This window comes from Octopus bimaculoides, chromosome 2 (assembly GCF_046866305.1).
Source record: "Octopus bimaculoides isolate indiv1 chromosome 2, ASM4686630v1, whole genome shotgun sequence".
Taxonomy (NCBI): Eukaryota; Metazoa; Mollusca; class Cephalopoda; order Octopoda; family Octopodidae; genus Octopus; species Octopus bimaculoides.
Genome location: NC_142929.1, coordinates 38799475 through 38821429, shown reverse-complemented (window position 1 = coordinate 38821429; position 21955 = coordinate 38799475). Strand labels below are relative to the sequence as shown.

General features: G+C 33.6%; 1 protein-coding gene across 1 annotated transcript; it reads left to right on the top strand.

The window, feature by feature from the left end:
- Nucleotides 1-139: 139 nt before the first annotated feature.
- On the top strand, nucleotides 140-20572 carry LOC106875783 (putative inactive peptidyl-prolyl cis-trans isomerase-like 6). The gene is made up of 8 exons (XM_014924048.3): nucleotides 140-310; nucleotides 2154-2249; nucleotides 3839-4027; nucleotides 6035-6097; nucleotides 7948-8098; nucleotides 14434-14490; nucleotides 15575-15710; nucleotides 19350-20572. Exons 1-8 carry the CDS (start codon nucleotides 224-226, stop codon nucleotides 19822-19824), a joined length of 1254 nt encoding a protein of 417 aa, XP_014779534.1. The 5' UTR covers nucleotides 140-223; the 3' UTR covers nucleotides 19825-20572.
- Nucleotides 20573-21955: the final 1383 nt, after the last annotated feature.

Genomic DNA, 21955 nt, shown 5'->3' with positions numbered 1-21955 from the left:
GCAGTCCATTACAAAAAATATATGATGAAGACGAAAAAGAAACACGAGCAGAAAATTTCCCTCGCCATCCTAAATCTTTATGCTTCATATTGCGGAGGAACGTCAGAGTTATCTTCCTTGTAATGCTGTAACTATGGTAACTAATAACCATGCAATATTTGTAAACAACAAAGAATCCTAACACGTTATTCTTTTCACATTCCGAGTTTGGTAAGCCGGTAAAATGGCCAGTGCTGCAAAGAATTACAAAGTCGTCATTTATGGATTAATTGATTCTATGAATTTCAAAAGAGCTCAATATTGTGCTCAGGTTTGTGAACTGCTTATGTTTTTATCTTATTTGTTGAAAATCAATTTTGAATCCTTTTGCTAATATTACGGTATATCGTTAAAAATCTTCTTTCATATTTAGTGTTTTGATGATAGGAGCGTTTTGTAATGGGGAACGAGTCATTTAGTAATATGCAAAATTTTGTAAGCATCGCATCAGTTTAGAAAAGTGAATAGAAAAACTCTGTCGGCAAGAATATATTCTTGCTTCCTATAATAACACATACTTTGAATTGTCTATTGTTTGAATTACCTAATTTTTTGGTACAATTTTTGACTTCCTGTGCAGTAGTAGTAGTTCAAATCCATACGACAGGACCACTGCCAGTAAACTATTTCCATTCAAAACAGGTAATAATTTTAGTGGCATACTTTCTTGTTATACTCAAGACTCTGAACTTCCTGATACCTAGTGTTATGGTATTTGTAACTTCTCGTAAAACTATTCTTCATAATAACAATTAAAGACCAGAAGATCTCATAAAGCGAAACACTGGTTGGATTTTGATTTTTAATTGAAATCTTTCTTTTTTTTTTTTTTTTTTCCTATTTCATTAATGTAGAACATTTTTCATTTATTTGTCATCCAGTGATTTAATAGTTCAGCACCCTAAATTGGCTTGTTTGTAAAAAAATTATAATGAAAGTGCTTATAGACCCTGCTCTGGCGGTATCCATCAGGCAAATGATGCATAACTCTCCTAGCCTCAAAACTAATTTGCGGCCAGTAGCATAGTGTGTAGTGTGAGGGGTGTGCAGAACTGCTCAGAGTGGCCACTTCATATATGTGTTGCTGCAGCATTCGAAGATATATTACTTTTAAGGAAGGACCAATGTGGTTATCCCACAGAGCAACCCAGCCCAAGTCATGCCACTGTCCTGACTCTCAGGGGACTCCAACCTTTTGCGGACATTTGCCTAGCTCTGTAATTTAGGACTTTGAATTCTGAGATACCTCACCTTAATCCCAACTCTAACAATTGAAATCAAGTAGTGGGGAAAATGAATAAGTGCAGTAGACATAAATATTATATTTGCCTTCTCAAAAATGTGATATTTGATAAGTTTTCGCTATTATGATAACAGTATTAATGGTTCTACCTGTTCGTCTTGATTCATAACATGTATGTATGCATGTGCATTTGTGTTTGTCTTGTTTGTATATGTATGTGTGAGTGTATGTTCATGTGTGTGTTTGTCTGTGTGTATATGCGTTTATATATAGGGACACACAGATTACATGTATACATACATGCCAATGTATGTGTGTATGTATGTAGGTAGGTATGTATACCAACACACATATAACTAAATTTGTTATTGATCACAGAAAGAAGTGGCAGATCTGAGCTTCAGGCTTAACTGAGTGACACAGACACTATGAAGCATTGCTCTCACCTCTAGAATGGGGATACTGCTGCTCACACAGACGTTACTATGGAAGAGAAAAGCCATTCAACTGATTAACCCATTAACGCCTATATTTCTGCAACACTTGTATTTTTCTGAGATATCTTTAGTTAGTCATCAAGACTGGAGTGTCTTTGTATAAAAAAGATTTTTGGTAGTAAATTAAATAAAAAAAATTGAGCACTAACGGGTAAATATGAAGTCACTTACCATCACATGCCAATCTCTGGTATGAAGACATGCTGACTTTTCTCCCTTGGCAAATCTTGTTACTGACTTTCAAACTTGGAAAATAATACTGAGAGAATATAAGGAATTCTATTCTATTTAATTTAGTTTTTGTAAAGTCTTTACTAAAAACCTTTCAGAAGTTGTTTGTAAAAGCTATTCCAAAGAAATATTTCTCTTGACAGAAAATGGAAATTGATTTTCCTACAATGTTTCAAAAACCCGATATTCTTCCCATGTTTGAATTTGAGTGGGAAGAGTTTATTGAAAAGCAGAAAAAAGTAAGTAAACTTTTTTGCTTTTTTTTAATGCTTGGAAAAACAGTAATTTCTGCATTTTAGTTAGCATAGTTAACAATCATACATTGTAAGAATTTATCCCCTTGCTGTTACAAATGTTAACTTTTTGGAGTTACTAACTTATTAACCACCACCACCACCACCACCACCACCACCACCACCACCACCACCACCACCACCACCATCATCATCATCATCATCATCATCACCACCACCACCACCATCACCACCACCACCACCACCACCACCACCACCACCATCATCATCATCACCACCACCACCACCACCACCACCACCACCATCATCATCATCATCATCACCACCACCACCACCACCACCACCACCACCACCACCACCACCACCATCATCATCATCATCATCATCATCACCACCACCACCACCACCACCACCACCACCACCACCATCATCATCACCACCACCACCACCACCATCATCACCACCACCACCACCACCACCATCATCATCATCATCATCACCACCACCACCACCACCACCACCACCACCATCATCATCATCATCATCATCACCACCACCACCACCACCACCACCACCACCACCACCATCATCATCATCATCATCATCATCATCACCACCACCACCACCATCACCACCACCACCATCACCACCACCATCACTACATCATCATCACCGCTTCATAACCACCACTATCCAGAGCCATCTTGGTAGCATTGTAGGCCTCTGGGTAAATCAATGCACTGGGTCATATAATATTTATCTATTGACAGCATATGTAGATTAGTATTGGGTAAATCACTGTATTGGGCCCGATAATATTTATTTATTGACACAATCCCCAGCACACATAGATTAGAATTGGGCCTCTGTGTCCATAAGGCCCCTGGGTAACTGCCCAGCATCCTCAAGCCTTAAGACAGCACTTCCACCATTATCACTGTCATACTCATCATTGCTGCATCATCATCATTGCATTGTTATGATGATGATGTTCATCATCATTATCATCAACCTCATCATCATCGTCATTTTGTTGTCAACATCATATATATTTTTTTGATTTGAGAAATTCAATATATTTTGTACTGGGCTAAAGCAGGGAGCTGACAGAATCATCAGCACGTTGGGCAAAATGCTTAGTGGCATTTCATCTGTCTTTACATTCTGAGTTCAAATTCTGCCAAGGTCAACTGTGCTTTTCATCCTTTCAGGGTTGATAAAATAAGTACCAGATGAGCACTGGGGTCAATGTAATCAACTTATCCCCTCCCTCAAACTGGCTGGCCCTGTGCCAAAATTTGAAACCAATATACTTTATACTAGGCTGAGTTTCAGGTACTTGAAGACACCAAAATGTAGTGTGAACATTACATTTAGCCTCCAGAAATAACTACAAACGGTTGCCAGTGAGTTGATTACACAGCGACTCTCTCATCTGTTTAAAAATAAAATTGCTTTAACTCTTCTCTCTTGAGATGAATGCCTGTTTGATAGCAAAATAATTTTTGTAATAATCCTGTTTTGTTAAATTCAAAAGATTAACTGTTCTGTGGTTTGTTTAATCTATTTTTCAGTTGCTCCAAGGAGAAATGTGGATATATGACAAAAATGAATTGGTGTTTATTAACAATAAAATGCTTGGTAGTTATGATGATCTTTTGTACTGGGCTGATTATAATAAATTTTATGACAACAACTTACCATATACATTGTTTGCTGCATTAGTCGAAGAGGATTACAGAAATGAATTGATCAAGAGAAATGTAAGTTTTCAATAAAGTAATAAAGGTGTTTTTTTCTTTTTCATAGTGGCAGCAGTGGCTTACATTTCCTGTTAGATTTTTAGTGGACACTGTACTAAAATGAAAAGCATATTTCATATGTTGATTTTAAATTTATTATAGTTTTAACAATTTTTATCCTTTATTTTTTATCTCTTTCTTGTTTCAGTCATTAGACTATGGCCATGCTGGGGCACTGCCTTGAAGGGTTTTAGCTGAACAAATCAACCAACCCCAGTACTTGTTTTTAAGCCTGCTATTTATTCTATCATTACCTTTAACTGAACCACTAAGTTACAGAAACATGAATAAAGCAACTATGGTTGTCAAGTGATGGTGGGGGACAATCACAACAAAACACAAAGGTACCCTCCCTCATATATATATATATATATATATATATATATATATATATATATACATATGTATGTATGTATGTATGTGTATGTATGTATATACACACATATATATGTATGTATGTATATACACACATATATATGTATGTATATATATATATATATATATACATACACACACAATAGGCTTCCTCACAGTTTCTATCTATCAAATTCATTCACTGCTCTGCTTGGTCCAGAGCTATAATAGAAAACACTCGGCCAAGGTACCATGTAGTGAGACTGAACTCAAAATTGCATGGTTGCAAAGCAAGCTTCTTAACTGCATGATGATGCCCATGCCAATTTTCTAGATTCTAAATTTATACAACTCTGTAACATTTAATTTTCACTTCTCTATAAATATAAATATATAATCTAAAAATTAGGAGACAAACAGATCTGGAGTAATGAGGTAGCAAGAGACAAAGAAATAATTCTGATGAATCTTAGTGACTGATTGATTAACTGAACAAATATTCAAGCAATTGATTAGTTAATGGGTTAAATTGTTAACTAGTTAAATATTAATTATAAAAGAAGTGAAATAGAAACTGTGTATGTGTTTCTTATTGGCTTAATGACCCTCCTAAGACATTAAAAAAATCAGTCTCAATACTCAATTCCTATTTAAGTATATTAAGAACCAAATATGTAAACAAAGTAGAAAAATTCAGAATGTTTCAGAAAAGCTTCAGTTTGTTGATCTGATTCCACTTCTACAAAATAATATTGAAAAGTGTCAATGTAAATAACACTAGTAGCTGAATTGTTACATTTTTAGCTACCATTTAAAAAAAAAAAATCAATATGGAGATAATTGCATAAAACATCACTGTAGGTGAGTGATGAAATTATTTTGATACTGTTAAATATAAAAATTGTTAAATTTAAAAAAATGTTAAGTATTAAAAGGCAATAGATAAATGATGAAATTTTGTGGTACTATTAAGTATAAAAGTTATAGATGAATAATGAAATATTTTAATCCTGTTAAAAATAAAAATAGATGGGTAATGAAATATTTTGATGCTATTAAAAATAAAAGGTTATAGATGAATGATGAAATATTTTGATGCTATTAAAAATAAAAGGTTATAGATGAATGATGAAATATTTTAATCCTGTTAAAAATAAAAATAGATGGGTAATGAAATATTTTGATGCTATTAAAAATAAAAGGTTATAGATGAATGATGAAATATTTTGATGCTATTAAAAATAAGAGATTGTGGATGAGTGATGAAATATTTCGACACTACTAAACATTTTTGATGAGTAATGAAATATTTCAGTACTATTAGATATAAAAGGCTATTATTTATAGTAAGCAGTAAAAGGTTGAATTTTAATAACCAAATTTTTTATAGATGGCAATACAATTCAACAAAAATACAATATTAAAACTATTTGCAGAAAACTATAAAAGCTTTTTACTAACTAAAAATCTCTAAAAAGGTTGCTTATGTGTTGCTTATGTTATGTTTCATGTCTCTGGATGATATTGTGTACTATATCCTATTGTTTTATTGAATTTTGTTTTTAATTATCTGGGTTTTTAAAAAAAATTTTTGTTTCCTGTATTTTGTACTAGCATGATTTTATCTACATGTACATCAGTATCGATGACATAGAATCTGGATTTTTCCTAATTGAGGTAAGTGACATTAAGTTCAAGGGGGAAATATTTGAATTCTAAAATACCACCTATCAGAATACATCTCTCACTCTTTCCACATACTTTTACCACTTACACTATCCATTGTATCATTAGTGTTCAGCCTTCGTGGCCAATAAAGAAAACATTATTATTATAATTATTATCATTGTTCAACATTTGGTAGTTTCAGGCAAATTTCTGCTACATACCCATGTTTCTGGGGTGTGTGAAGCATTGTATGTCCTTTTTCGTTGTTGAGAGTGTGCAATTTCTTTTTTCTTTTTGAGGTGTACTGCAGTCTTTTGTTGTATTAGTGTTTCTATTGTGTATGTAATGCATTGGCTATCTAGTTTGCTGGTGGTCGTTTATTTCATTGGATATTTGCTGTATAGAGTGTGTCTTGTGTTTGTGGCTTGTTTTGTTTAGTTGTATTATTGAATTGATAATGTCTGGCATAGGATGTGGACTGTTCCTAGCAAGGCTATTTTTTGAATAGTGTTTAGTGTTGAGGATCCAAGTATAACTTCTACGTTTTTATTCACATGTTTTTTTAATCATGTCTAATGCTCCAAATTATTACTGGTATTGTTTTGACTTTCATGCCCCACATCTCGAATACTTCAATTTCAAGGTCTTTGTACTTTGACAATTTCTCCACTTCTTTTTGGACAATATTTTGGTCAGAATAGACTGTAATGTCTATCAGTAAGCAGTTGTTTTTTTTTTCCAATCCTTGATTATTATGTCTGGGAGATTAGCTTTTATTTCTTTGTTGATTTGAATAGGTATATCCCAGATGATTCTTAGGTAAGGACAGCTTTACTACATTACTTATTGACAGCAAATATAAGAAAACATGAAAGACATTGTATAACATACTCTTGGATATACAAAAAGATGGGGAAGACATAACTTGAAAGTCTTTGAACATAGGTTGGTGATGACCTAGGGCTACAACTCCTCAGCAACACCAACTAACAGGTGCTGATGAAGGAGCAAAAACTCTTGAAATATGGCATATATGCCCACTAACCATGATTTCATCTTCCATCTTGTTGTAGTAAAGATTATTTGCCAACATAACATGGCAGTCTTGGTTTAGGACAAATGTTGCTGTAATTTAGCCCCAGCAGACATCGTCTCCAGCTGGCTATACGACACGATCTGTGTCGTAATATTTTCGAACAGGGGAATCTAGTATCCCCAATCAGCTCAAAACAATATCTGTGTATTGCAATTTCTGGGTTATTTCCCTTCATCAGCACAGAATAATTGTTCAGCTAGAGGTGGCGCTGCCAAATTCCCATTCGAAATATATAGTTTTCAAAGTGACAACTTAGTCACTGATTTATAAATTAGAAAATTACTATTTTTAAATCTCACGTTATTAAGATATTAAACAACAGTACTTTGTAGTGAAGATTGTTTGCCAACATAACAGTCCTGTGAGATTTAAAAATAGTAATTTTCTAATTTATAGATCAGTGACTAGTTGTATTTTGAACAGGAATTTGGCAGTGCCACCTCTAGCCGAACAGTTATTCTGTGCTGATGAAGGGAAATAAGTCGTAAATCGCCTATGTTGTACATATTGTAACCATGCAGGGCAAACATTCAAGCATCGTCGTTATCTTTCCAAATCCTGCTGCATTCCACATGGAACTTTTGGTCCTCCAAAGTTTTTTTGGTGTATTATTCCAGTTACCTTCTTTTAACTCAAAATTTTGTTCTGAAAAATTCAACTTGTATGCATGCAGGAAAATACAATATTTTAAAATCATTTCAATTAATGACATGCTTTATTTTTTTACTTTTTACATTTTTTTTTTACTTGATTTTTCTGGTAGTTGTTCAATGACATTCTTCCAAAAACATGTGAAAATTTCAAAACATTATGCGTTGGAAATACTCCCATGGCACGTGACCCACAGAGAAAACTCACTTATGAAAACTCCTTTTTCCACAGAATTGTACCAAATGGATGGATTCAAGGAGGAGGTAATATTGGTTTCTCTTTTTATTGGCATCATTTGAACTCAATATATTTTTACTTCCTTTTTTCTTTTATTCCCATGCCATGCTGTGCTTTATATCGATCTTGTCTTGGATGGTTCCTATAGCTTATCAGTTTTTTTCCTATGAGAAAATGTAGCTAGCATTTCACTCAACACTTCACCATTTCTGAAGAAAGGGATGTTGTGAGTGGCTCCCACAGAACCATTCTGACAGTGCAACATAGCCAATTCAGAGAGACAGGGAGTCATTGGATTGTGGTCATGTTGGGGCACTGCTTTGAAGGGCTTAGTTAAACAAACTAACCCCAGTACTCATTTTTTTAAAGTCTGGTATTTGTTCAATCAGTTTCTTTTGCTGAACCACTAAGTTGTAGAGACATAAACAAATAAAGACCAATTGTCAAGCAATGGAAGGGGCAAACACAAACACAAAGACACAACATAAATTTATATGACAAGTTTCTATGCAGTTTTCATTCCACCAAATTTACTCACAAGGCATTCAATGACCCAAAACTATAGTAAAAGACACTTGCCAAAGGTAATGCACAGTGGAACTGAACCCAAAATCACATAGTTGCAAAGTGAGCTTTTAACCACACATCCATACCCGTGCTTATACTTTCATTTATCAAGAAAGATGTAAAGGCAAAGTTAATCCTTGTTGGAACTGAACTCAATGTGCAGGCCATCAGAACAAATACTATAAGGCTTCCTATCCAATGTTTTAGTGATCGGAGGGGCATCCAGCTGTAGAAAATCTGCCTCAACAAATTTCTTCCAATCCATGTGAGCATGAAAAAGTGGACATTAAACAATGATGATGATGATATTTTACTCACTGTCAATCAGCCACTTGTAGTATATTACTGGTACTCAATGGTCCTAAAGAAATAAAAATTCAGTCTCTGTGGGGAACGTACTCAGAACACAGAGATATGAAGCTTGATACTGTGGTGCATTTGTCCCAATGACTTAGTGCATGATTAGTTTCACTAGCTCTTCATCTGAAATACTGATTTCAAATTTCAGTTCAAGGCCAGCAATTTTGAGGTAGGGGTAAGTTGATTACATCGACACCAGTGCTCAACTGGCACTAATTTTACCAACCCCCAAAGGATGAAAGGCAAAGTTGATCTTGACGGTAATTGAACTCAGAATGTAAAGACTGGTAAAATGTGGTGAAGCATTTTGCCTGAGCTGCTAACAATTCTCCCAACTTGCTGCCTTCTTCATCTGAAATATTAAATGCTCTTTCTTTTCTTCCACATTCTTTATCAATAATCATAGTTTCAAATTTGGACATAAGGCCAACAATTTTGAGAGGAGGGGCAAGTCAATTACATTGCTCCCTAGTGCTCATCTGGGGCTTATTTTCACAACCCGGAAAAGATGAAAGGCAAAGTTGATCTCAGCAGCATTTGAACTCACAATGTAATGAGTTGGAAGAAATGCCACTAAGTATTTTTCCCAAAATGCTAACAATTCTATCAACTTGCTACCTTAAATAGTTTCATATTTGGTACAAGGCCAGCAGTGTTAGGGGAAGGGAGATAATCAATTATATGAACTCAAGTACTTGACCAGTACCCTGTTTTGTTGACCCTGAAAGGATGAAAACCAAATTTAATCTTAGCAGATGTAAAGAGCCAGATGAAAAGCCACTAAGCATTTTGTTCAACCTGCTAATGATTCTGCCAGCTCATTGCCTTATCAATTATCATAATTACTCCTTCATAGTATTCTCTTTAGTTGAATTCTGTTGTTAATTAGCTGAGTGAATGTGGGAGCCTGTAGGTGATCCAACCTGCTAGAAATGGAAGAAAACCTCCCTCAAATTACACCCAACCATCCTAAAAAAGGAGGAACGAGCTGTACACTGTAGACCTAAATATGTAATATGCAACAGAAATATGGTCGTTAAAGGTCTGCTCTCTTATAAATAATATAAATGACTTGAAATGAGTTGAAACAACAATGACAACAACAACAGCAGCAGCAGTAACAACAGCAATAACTATTGGCCTGTTAATCAGGCACTTTTGTTTTGTATATCTCTTTTTTTTTTATTGATTATCTCTTTGAATTTATACAGCTGCACATATTATAGTGGGATCTGTTCCAAGTGCTAACTGCTTCACTGTGAAGTTGGAGTAATATCTATAATTTTGACTGCATAGACTGAGATCTAGGTGTGAAGTTTGGTTTGTATAAGAATGCCACAAAATAGTACTGATAGAATTTTACACAAGTGGATCACTGTCCGATAGTGTAACTAATCCACTGGTTAACTATTTGGATTTTTTCAGCTATGTAATCGACTCCTAGAATCAATCATATATTTGATTTCATCAGGTAGTTAGCATGTAATCAACCAGTTAAGGTTAAATTAATGAATTTATAAATATATATTCAAGGCAAGCTAGTATGTATACAGGCCCACCTGCACCCTAGAAGAAAACACAAAATGTCTCTAAACTACCTTAAGATATAACCATTAAACTATAAACATGCATCACCCTCAGGTAAATAAATGAAACAGATTTATGAAACGTTTCAATTACCTGTCAATTGATTTCAGGATTAAGGGGGAAACCCCACATCTTAGGGCAGTTTAGAGACATTTGGCGTCTTCTAGCATGCAGGTGGGCCCGTATACATACTGGCTTGCCCTGAATGTATATATATATATATATATATATATATATATATAAGGGCATTACTACAGAATAATGCTACACACTAGACTTCCCAAATGAACACATTTTAGTACCGAATGTGAGGAAAGAAACCAACAGAAGAAACCAACTTTCTTTTAAATAACTCAACTATGTATCGACCGATTTCGCGATGTATATATGTGTGTGTGTGTGTATAATAGTATAATAGTATAATATGTGCATACATGCACACTCTCATACATACATACATACATGTGTGCATGTGTTTGTTTTTACCCTTGTCTTGACATTATGGTTGTAAATGAGCATCACTGTCATACAAGCAATGTTGTTCATTTCCAGTCTTCCATGAAAAGCATGTCTGGCCAGTGGGGGAATATTACTTTGCTTGGAAACAGGAAGAGGTTGGCAACAGGATGGGCATCATATCATAAAGTATCTCCTTCAACAGATTCTGTCTGACCCATGCAAGTTATAAAAAAGTAGACATTGAATGATAATGATGGTGATGATAGCAATGGCAGTGGTGGTAGCTTTACACTTTTTATAATTTACAAAATATTTCTAAATTTTGAAGTATGTTAAAGTAACATTTCTTTTTTTTTTTTTTTGGAATTCTTATCTTTTACTGTTTTTAATAACAAGATTTAGTATGTCATTCTTTTTTTCTTTCAAAATTGATATCCAAAGTAATTTCATAAAGTACTTTATGATTTTACGGATATCATGTAAAGTTTAAATAGCAAAGCTGTTTCTGACTTTTAGCCAAACTAATAAACAACGATTTTTATTGAAAATATTGTGTGAAAAAAAAAAAAAAAAAGAAAGAAATACTAGTTTAGTAGTGTCCTGTTTCTTGAAAAACTTGTCAACTTTAATATTGTATGATGATATTCCTCTCTGGCATATAATCATTGCTTTAACTAATGACCAAGATAAAATATATGAAAGTAGTAAAGAAAGTCGTTGATCATCATAGCTTTAAAAAAATTTTCACTTTATTTTGACTTATATGCAGAAGATTTTTTTAAATATTAAAAAATGCTTAAAACTGGCAGCTTTCAAATTATAAAATTCATGGGTGTCTATATATTTCAAAACATAAAAAAATTTCTAAAAACAAAAAATCATATGTATGTGCATGTGTGTGTGTGTGTGTATGCATGTGTGTGTCTGTATATATATATATATAAACATGTATGTATGTATGTATGCATGTATGTAGATACATACTTACATACAGTATGCATCTCTATCTATCTCTCTCTCTCTCTCTCTCTCTCTCTCTCTCTCTCTCTATATATATATATATATATATATATATATATATATATATATATATATATATATATATATATATATATATATATATATATTATATATATATATATATATATATATTATATATATATATATATATATTATATGTATATATATATATATATATATATATATATTATATATATATATATATATATATATATATTATATATATATATATATATATATATATATATATATTATATATATATATATATATATATATATATTATATATATATATATATATATATATATATTATATATATATATATATTATATATATATATATATATATATATATATATATATATATATATATATATATATATATATATATATATATATATATATATATATATACACACATATATATACATATATTGAGGTGTAGGAAGAAAGTTAGCTTCAAGCAAACCATAGTAAATATAAAAAACAACCTTCAGTGACATTAGTGATTTACTGAGATGGAAGGTTGTGGATTTTTTTCTTATCAAAGTATGATAAATTGTAAAAAGTCCTTTTTATATTTCATGGTAGGCAACCATTCTGATTGAATCTTCCATGTGTTAACATGTACTTCCTTGCAACAATGTAAACTTTCATTTAATCAAGATGTCCTTAAGAGTAGCCTGTGGTATATACTATGCTCGGATATTTACCACTTCCAAGGTTCTGCTTGCTATGAAACATATGTAGCCTAGATCTTATTTTCTTCATTCCTTAACTCTTCTATCTATCTATCTATATATATATATATATATATATATATATATATACATATAATAATAATAATAATAATAATAATAATAATAATAATAATAAAATTAATAATAATTAATTAATTCATTGGTCACAAGGGCGTACATAAAATTACATTAAGACACATACAACAACGTAAAAGACAAAAACAGGACGATACAATGGATTTTAAGTGTAAACAGTATAATAACAATAAAATTTAAACAATTTAAAACTCCCAATGACGAAAACCTTTGGTTTTTTTTGCCTTAAACATCTTTCTCCTTATTCAACCCAATTTATGCAAAGTTGCTTATCATTATTAGTATATATTCATGCCTATTATTCATTCCATAAACCACAAAGTTTGTAAGGAATTTGCTACAATCTCCCTGTTTTTCACAGCGGTTGAGCATGTACTATAATATAAGTGGTACGATGGAAAACAAATGTCTGACCTGATAACCTTAGGGAAGACAACTTTTTCCATCCAAAGGGATTTTTAACTTTATACACACATGAGTTGGAGGCTTTGGTACCACAAAATAATACATCTATGCGAGGGCAAATTAAGGTCACATACACACACAAGTCTGCTCGTGGTGCATGTCCCTTCATTGGTTGGAATGCACACTGTGTTCATTAATTGGTACAATTTCAAATCAGTTTTTCCTTATCAGAGATATGTACTACAATACCAGTTGGTCATGGTGTTATTGTTATCAATGACCCGGGCAATGCCAGAGTGCATTGTGTGTGGTGCGTACATTCCGCTTGAACTAGAAAATTGAGTATATATATATATATATATCGTGGTACCAAAGCCTCCAACTCATGTGTGTATTCAATGTAAAAACACATGACTCAATGATTTGAACATTGGGTTCACAGCCAATAGGTAGTGAGTTTGAATCCTGGACCAGGCTGTGTGTTGTGTTCTTGAGCAAAACACTTCATTTCATGTTGCTCTAGCTCACTCAGCTGTCGAAATGAGTTGTGACATCATTGGTGTCAAGCTGTATCGACCTTTGCCTTTCCCTTGGATAACATCAGTGGCATGGAGAGCAGAGGCTGGTATGCATGGGCAACTGCTGGTCTTCCATAAACAAACTTCTCTGGGCTTGTGCCTTGGAAGGTAACTTTCTAGGTGCAATTCCATGGTCATTCATGACTGAAGAGGATCTTTATCCTTTTCACAATGTTAAACCAACTCATCATAAAGGTGTCTTACTCTACCCTAATAGATTCCTTGATGATGAAAACACTGATGTGAGAGATATTTGAATGCACTAGAATATGCAATATAAGAAGAGTGTTGAAGTTCACTTGGCACATTGTAGTGAGGTAGTATAAAGGATTTAAAAACTTTCTGCATTGTTAGAAGCTTTCCTTATTTCTCATTTCATGCAATATAATACATATATTTGTGTGTGTGTGTGTGTGTGTGTGTGTGTGTGCATATGAATGTATGGATGAATACATAGATTTTTGTATGGATGCATAGAAAACCACAGTTCTCCTAGTTGATAAAGCTGTTTGCATAAGTTAAATAATAACCTAGAATCTCTCTCTTCCAGATGTGTGCTATGGTCGTGGTAATGATGGAGAGTCTATATATGGAGGCGAATTTGAAGGTTGGTATTTTCACTTGACTATATATTCCATTTGTACAACTACTTTATTGTGATCATCATAATGCTTTCTACTATAGGCCTCTGCTCTCCATGCCACTGATGTTGTCCAAAGGAAAGGCAAAAGCTAATACAGCTTGGCACCAATGACGTCACAACTCATTTCAATAGCTGAGTGAGCTAGAGCAACATGAAATAAAGTGTGTTGCTCAAGAACACAACACACAGCCTGGTCCGGGATTCAAAATCACTACCTGTTGATTGTGAACCCAATGTTCAAACCACTGAGCCATGTGCCTTTACATTGAATACCCTCATGAATTGGAGTCTTTGGTACCACAAAATATACTAAATTTTGGAGGAGGGGGCTAGTCAATTGCATCAGCCCTAGTGCTCAACTGGTATTTATTTTATCTACCCCAAAAGGATGAAAGGCAAAGTAGACCTTGGCAGAATTTGAACTCAGAATGAAAAGCCAGAAGAAATACCATTAAGCATTATGTCCTTGCATGGTGATGATTCTGCCAGCTCACTGCCTTTATTGTGCTCATGATAATGAGTGTATACAGAAAATCAAATTGATTACTGGTAACAGGGTCTACATCCATTTCATGATTGCAAGTTTAGCTTTTGAAAAAAATTTTAATGAAAGAGCAATTGAGGAATATGTATTATTAACAGTACCGATACCAATGGGTTTCTAAGAGAGCAAGGTCTTTTATGAAATTATCTGATACATTCAGATCAGATTATGTTTAATATATATCACCATTGTACTGCTCAGTTAGGCTTTGTGGGATACAGGGTTTAGCACCCATTATACTTGTTAAATGTATCTTTAATGATTTCTGATTTGCAATGAATATTCAGTTATCTCATTTGATTTAATGAAAATTTTGTAACCAATTATAAAGTATAATAACCGAGAAATTGAACATAAATTTTATTATTCTACTTAAAGCTTCTTGTAATTAAAATTCAAGTAATATCTACACTAGAATAGTTCCTTATTTATTTTCAGTTTTTCACATAATTGAACCATAAACATTGTTTCTTAATTTGTCTTTAAAATTTCTTTATTCTTTAGATGAAAATTTTTGTGTACCTTTCAACAAACGGGGCATGCTAGGAATGGCTAACCATGGACGGCATACAAATGCTTCCCAATTTTTTATAACTTTAGTAGAAACACCTTGGATGAATCATAAATATGTTGCCTTTGGGTAAGATGTTTTCAGTAACTGTGTTTCAATTCACTTTTCGTCTGTCTGCTTGTTAAAGAAAATTCATTGTTTTATACCACTAACTACCAAATCAAATGTTTTTGATATAAACAATGATAGTGTTTCTATAGCTAATAAATACTTTGTCATTTGCATTTAGTAACCTTAGTAAACTACATAAATTTATGTTTGATCATTTATTAATGAATATATCATCTGTTATTTTGTTAATTTGTATAAATATTCAAGTTTATAGATCAACAAAATTTACATTAACACAAATACAACAAGTACAAAAATTTATTTACAAGTTACATATTTAGCTATCTTAATATTGACCTGTATTTTCCTGTCACCATTTCTGTTCTGGTCTTGGTTATTAGATAACTGAGATTTCATCCAGATCTAGTTTTGAATAACCATGTCAGATATATCAGCATCCCCTTTCTTTTGTCATTTACCATGTGTTCCTTTCTTGTTCCTCAGTGAATAATATATTCAATTACTCCCAAAAATAAAAAAAATAAATTTGTATTTAACAATGGAACTCAAAGTAGATAAAGCAATAAATAATAGCATGTAAATATAAAGTTAAAAATCCCTTTGGATGGAAAAAGTCAAAAACTACCTACGAGACAATCAAAACATCTGTCATGTTTACAGATGTAGGTTTGTGTCCCATGGGTAGCCTTCAACTTTTGCCATTTGAATGCTGTTATTTGTAGCTCAATCTACTTTGAGTTTCACTATTAAAAATAATTCATTTCATGTCTCTCAAGTTTCTAAATTTTTATGATGTAAGAAAATTTATTATTTTCTTCACCTTAAGAGGCTCTTAAAAATATGTTCTTAAACCCCTGCTTTGTAGTATGAAGCACATAAAAAAATAACTTTGCTTCTGATCAGGATTTTTGCCTATTGTGGAATCTAGCAGTGTCAGATGATGTGGCACCTATTGTCTACAACTAAGCAAATAGTAACAGTGTACAATTAGAGCTCTGCTCAGAAACAATAAAATGAATATAGTAAATTTTAAACTTTTAATTTGTAGGTAGTTTGTAGTTCAATTGTTTTACCTCCATATTTCTTTGAAATATTGTCACATTCTGGAACTCATTCTGGAACTGAAATTAGCTGTTTAAACCCTTTTACTGCAGGAATCAGATATATTGACTCAAAATTCCATTACCCTTAACTACAGAAGGCAATTTTACATTACAATCTGTCTTTTGTTGAAAAAGTCATTTTTAAAACTTTTTGTTGTTGAGACTAAGACATATCAAATATTCTGAGGCAATATGACTTGCAGAAAATACCAATTCAACTTCTTGGTAGATATTTATCATTATCACTGGAATAACCATGAAATTAATTTTGCAGTTAAAGGGTCAATATGAAAAAGTCCCTGCAAAGTTATGTAAGTTACCCTATGCCATAAATATTCTCTGCTGTTGGTACATATCGAAGTAGAAACATATTCACAGCTATACTTTGGTCTCCAGAGAGATAAAAAAAACACAAACAAACCAAGTTTCCCTTAATGGCATGTTAATTCCAGAGTATTCTTGATTTATCAGATTATCTATCCTTCTCATTAGAGTTGACTGCAATTACCATTAAGTACTTATTTTGGTGAAGCAAGACCTTCGGACATTAGGCCTCACCAAGGCAATGGCTTGTGACCGAGACCTTTGGAAATATGCTGTGCTTGAGAAGACCCAGCAAGCCAAGTGAGACTATAATCCGAGGCCTCTGCCAGGGTAGTAGCCAGCCCACTTATGTGTGCCTTTCCTTCATTGGACACTAAACTCCGCTTGCGAAGACCTGTCGAGGCAAGTGAAATCGAAATTGAACTAAATTCGACGACTGGCACCCATGCCAACGTCTCCTTCATTGGACACTAAACTTGGCTTGCAAAGACCTGTTGGGGCAAGTGAAAGCGAAATCATAATGGCACCTGTACCAGTGGAGTGCTAAGAGCACCGTCCGAGCGTGATCGTTGCCAGAGCCCGTAAATAGCACCATTTGAGCATGATCGTTACTAGCGTCGCCTTCCTGGCACGTGTGCCGGTGGCATGTGAAAAGACATTTGAGCGAGGTCGTTGCCAGTGCCACTGGACTGGCTCCTGTGCAGGTGGCACATAAAATACACCATTTCGAGCGTGGCCGTTGCCAGTACTGCCTGACTGGCCTTCGTGCCGGTGGCACATAAAAGCACCCACTACACTCTCGGAGTGGTTGGCGTTAGGAAGGGCATCCAGATGTAGAAACTCAGCCAAATCAGATTGGAACCTGGTGTAGCCATCTGGTTCGCCAGTCCTCAGTCAAATCGTCCAACCCTTGCTAGCATGGAAAGCGGACGTTAAATAATGATGATGATGATGATTACTTTCCCTTATTTCAGTAAATCAGGAAGTCATCTAATTTGGCATTTAGTATATCTTTTTCGTCTTTGTTGAGCAATTTCACGCCACTGGCCACACTGAGTTATTTCTCTTTGCTCATTAGGACTGAACCCATTTTATATATTGCTAGGTTTGTTTGAATTAAACTCCTTAGAAATTGGAGTCAGAGATATCAGGTATACTATCAGGTATATTAGAATTTGGTGCAGGTGTGTATTGTCATCTCTTGATTTCTGTAGAAAAGAATATGAAAAGAAATGATGAGAGAGACAAGGAATGGACTGATTTAAAGTTAAAATATTAAATTAAGTTAAAAATTCATAGTTTTCAGCCTCCTAAATACATCTCAGCTAGCCTTTATGACCGCTTCCTGCAGGGATCTTGCTGTATCAATCAATATATATAATATATAACAGTGATAATAAGAGGGAGACAGACAGACAGACAGAAAATATTTCAGCCATAGTTTTACCCTCTCTCTCTCTCTCTCTCTCTCACTCTCTCTCTCACTCTCACTCACACACACACACACACACACACACACACATCTGCATGCTCATGCATAACATGTACACATGGACACACATTTATGCATTGTATATCTTGTTATTATTTTTTCAGATCCCACATAAATTAAAACAGACTTTGAACAAAAACAAAGAAAATAATAATACTTAAAATAATACTCATTAAGAAGCCTAATTCACACACACACATGCACACACACACACACGCACATACACACACACACACACACACATACATACATACAAGTTAAGTCAGTAAAAGACTGTAACATAGTTTTCAAGCAATTTGTCAATTATTTTCCCATAAAGATACCATCATCATCACCATCATCATTGTCACTAAAACCACCCCCTAGTGCTGCTGCCACTGCATCTGCTACCCAGTCTGCTTCCACTGTTCATTTACACAATCACTATGAAATGTTGGAAGCTGGAACTATAACTTCATGCAGTTAATATTTGCTCTTCATCAGAGTTGAATTCTATTTCTTTTCAATTTGTTCACATTATCATCAGATATGTAAACCACCCCACCCCCACCACCACCACCATCATCATCACCACCACCACCACCACCTCCTCCTCCACCACCACCACCACCACCATCATCACCATCATTAGCAGCAACTGTTTCAGAAAGTATTCTATCTTCCTTGTCTGCATTTTTTCTTACTTTAAAATTTTTTTTTTCTTCTTTTTTCGTGCAGTCAACTTCTTGAAGGCACTGAGCTTCTGCAGACATTAGAAGAACAAGAAACATTCAACGAGAGACCCATCAAACCTATAAGGATCCACAAATGTGAGACATTTAATTTTAAAGAGGCTATTTGCTATACGCCACTATCTAACATGTCGGGAAGCATTCTGTCTGTTGCAAAAGAGGACGAAGATTCTGAAGAGGAACATACATCAGATGAACAAGAAAACACAGCAGATATACCAGAAAAGGAAACAGATGAACTAGAAAATATTGTAGATGTAACAGAAGATGTAGTAAATATACCAGAAGATGCAGTAAATGCACCAGAAGTTGAAGCTGATGCACCAGATGATGAAGTAAATGTGCCGGATGATGTTTTAGTTGCACTTGAAGATGTAGTAAATGAACCCCAAGATGAGGAAAAAGTTGAACCAGATGAAAAAGAAAAGATGTCTCCGACAGAAGACTCCAAGGATATATAAACTTCTTATTTTGCATAAGCAGATATAAAAGCACACTCACACATGTATATGTGCACACAAAATATGTGTGTATGCACGTACTCACACAACGCAACACTGTATTTGTATGTTGTGTGTGTGTGTGTGTGTGTGAACTCATGTTTGTGGTTATGTGTGTGTGCATAAATTTGTTTATATACATATGTGTGCGTGTGTGTGTGTGTGCATGTATATATATATATATATATATATATATATACACACATATATATGTATGTATATATATATGTGTACATATATATATATATGTAAATGTCGAATAATGAGAATAAGTGCTCAACACTGCATCTTTATTTGTGTATTTAGGGTGCAATTGGTTTCATGTTAAGAAAAATATCTTTATATCTTAACAATATTTCAAGCTGACCACATGGAGATGAACACCATTCTTCCATGTGATCAGCTTGAAAAATTATTAAGATTTTAAGATATTTTTTCATAATATGAAACCAATGGTAACCTTAATAGACCAATAGAGAAATAGTTGTGTATTGTTGCAGAAGACTAATGTTAATAAATCAAGTAATGGAGTTGTTATGTGGTAGTTGTAAAAATGCGATGCTGTATAAGCGGAGACAGTATATGAATACAGGATATGTGTGATAACTGAAGTGTAGAATATATTGAGTTGTATTCATTCTATGTACTGTGTTTATACAGGACGTATATTAAAAATACAAGGGTGCTGTAAAAGCATTTGGTCTTTAAATTTATTGATTGGTTAATACATTAAGACAAGTATATAGGTGTGGTCTTAAAGTATGTGTCGCTAAAATAAATTTAAAAAATAGATAAATAAATAAAAGGTTCAGGAAGTAATAAATCAGATCTGAGAATATTACATCTCACTGAAGAAATATTTAAGATGCATCAAACAATGCTGTAAATAGCCATAAAATATGCTTGAGTGTAAAAGAATATAAGAATGTGTATGTAGAAATAAGTATATAGCTGCGCACATATATCAAAACATGTTTGTTATAAAATGGAATTGCTAACATGGATCCTAGCTAAAATCCAGAATGTGCTTATATGAATTATCTCCCCTGAGTGTATTGTGTTTATTACACCCACGGCTCTGCTGATTTCTATGCAAGGGAAGTGGCTGAGCATTCCATAGAAATATGTACCTTAATACGCTATATTTCTCTTCAAACTAATTCAGCCCTAATATGATGAGAGACCAAGTGTTGTTAGCTAGGGAACTGGATAAGCATAAGCCTGCTAAGTGCAATAATTACTACTAATACAGTGATACCTCGCAGTACGAGTTTAATTCATTCCATGACCAAGCTCATCTTATAATTTACTGGTTTAACAAATCACTTTTCTCCATTGAAATTAACTAAAATATAATTAATCTGTTCCAGGCCCCAAAACTGCTCAAAATTAATTTTTTATGGGTTTTTAAACAGAAAAGGTGTAGTTACAAGTAAAATGACAATTATAAAAAAGAGGATGCAAAAGAAATGTGTAAACTGGTTTTATTAACTGAATCGCCTTAAAGATGGGACAATTTGTGATTGTCAGTTTCTTCATATTGAGTCTAAAGCATTCTTTTAAATCAGGAGCCAACTTAATTTTTCTTTGATTACATACATGATGGATTACCAATGAGAAATAGCAGCTTGAAGCGATTGTCTACACCTCAAAGGACATATTGGAAACTGGTTTGTGGAGTTGTCTCAATTCTTACTCTACTAATGTTTTATCAAGGAAAAAGTAAAAAACACATTCCATGAATTTTCTCCAGACTGTAATTTCTTTCTTTAATGCAATGTTACACTTAGTAAAGTAATGTTTGATTAATAAATCACAGGTTATATAATACTGACAATTTCTAAAAAGAATGAAATGGTGCTATACATGATTAGCACTGAAACTGTAAGAACTTTGTTATAAGTAAAGGAAAAAATTCTAAATGAGATGAGTACACAATCCCAATAATCAAGTATTTTTTCAATTGGCTCACCATTCATGACGACATATGTGGATGCACGTTTCTACCACAAAAGACATCATCAGAATGAGTTACTTAGACATGTACAAAAAATAATAGAACACATTTATAACAGATAATTTGCATAAAAGA

What these genes read in the sequence shown, in the direction of transcription:
- LOC106875783 (XM_014924048.3), top strand. Translation starts at nt 224, where the DNA reads ATGGCCAGTGCTGCAAAGAATTACAAAGTCGTCATTTATGGATTAATT. An exon ending in TTATTGAAAAGCAGAAAAAA is followed by an intron (nt 2,250 to 3,838) that starts GTAAGTAAACTT and finishes TCTATTTTTCAG; the next exon opens with TTGCTCCAAGGAGAAATGTG. An exon ending in CTGGATTTTTCCTAATTGAG is followed by an intron (nt 6,098 to 7,947) that starts GTAAGTGACATT and finishes TTTTTCTGGTAG; the next exon opens with TTGTTCAATGACATTCTTCC.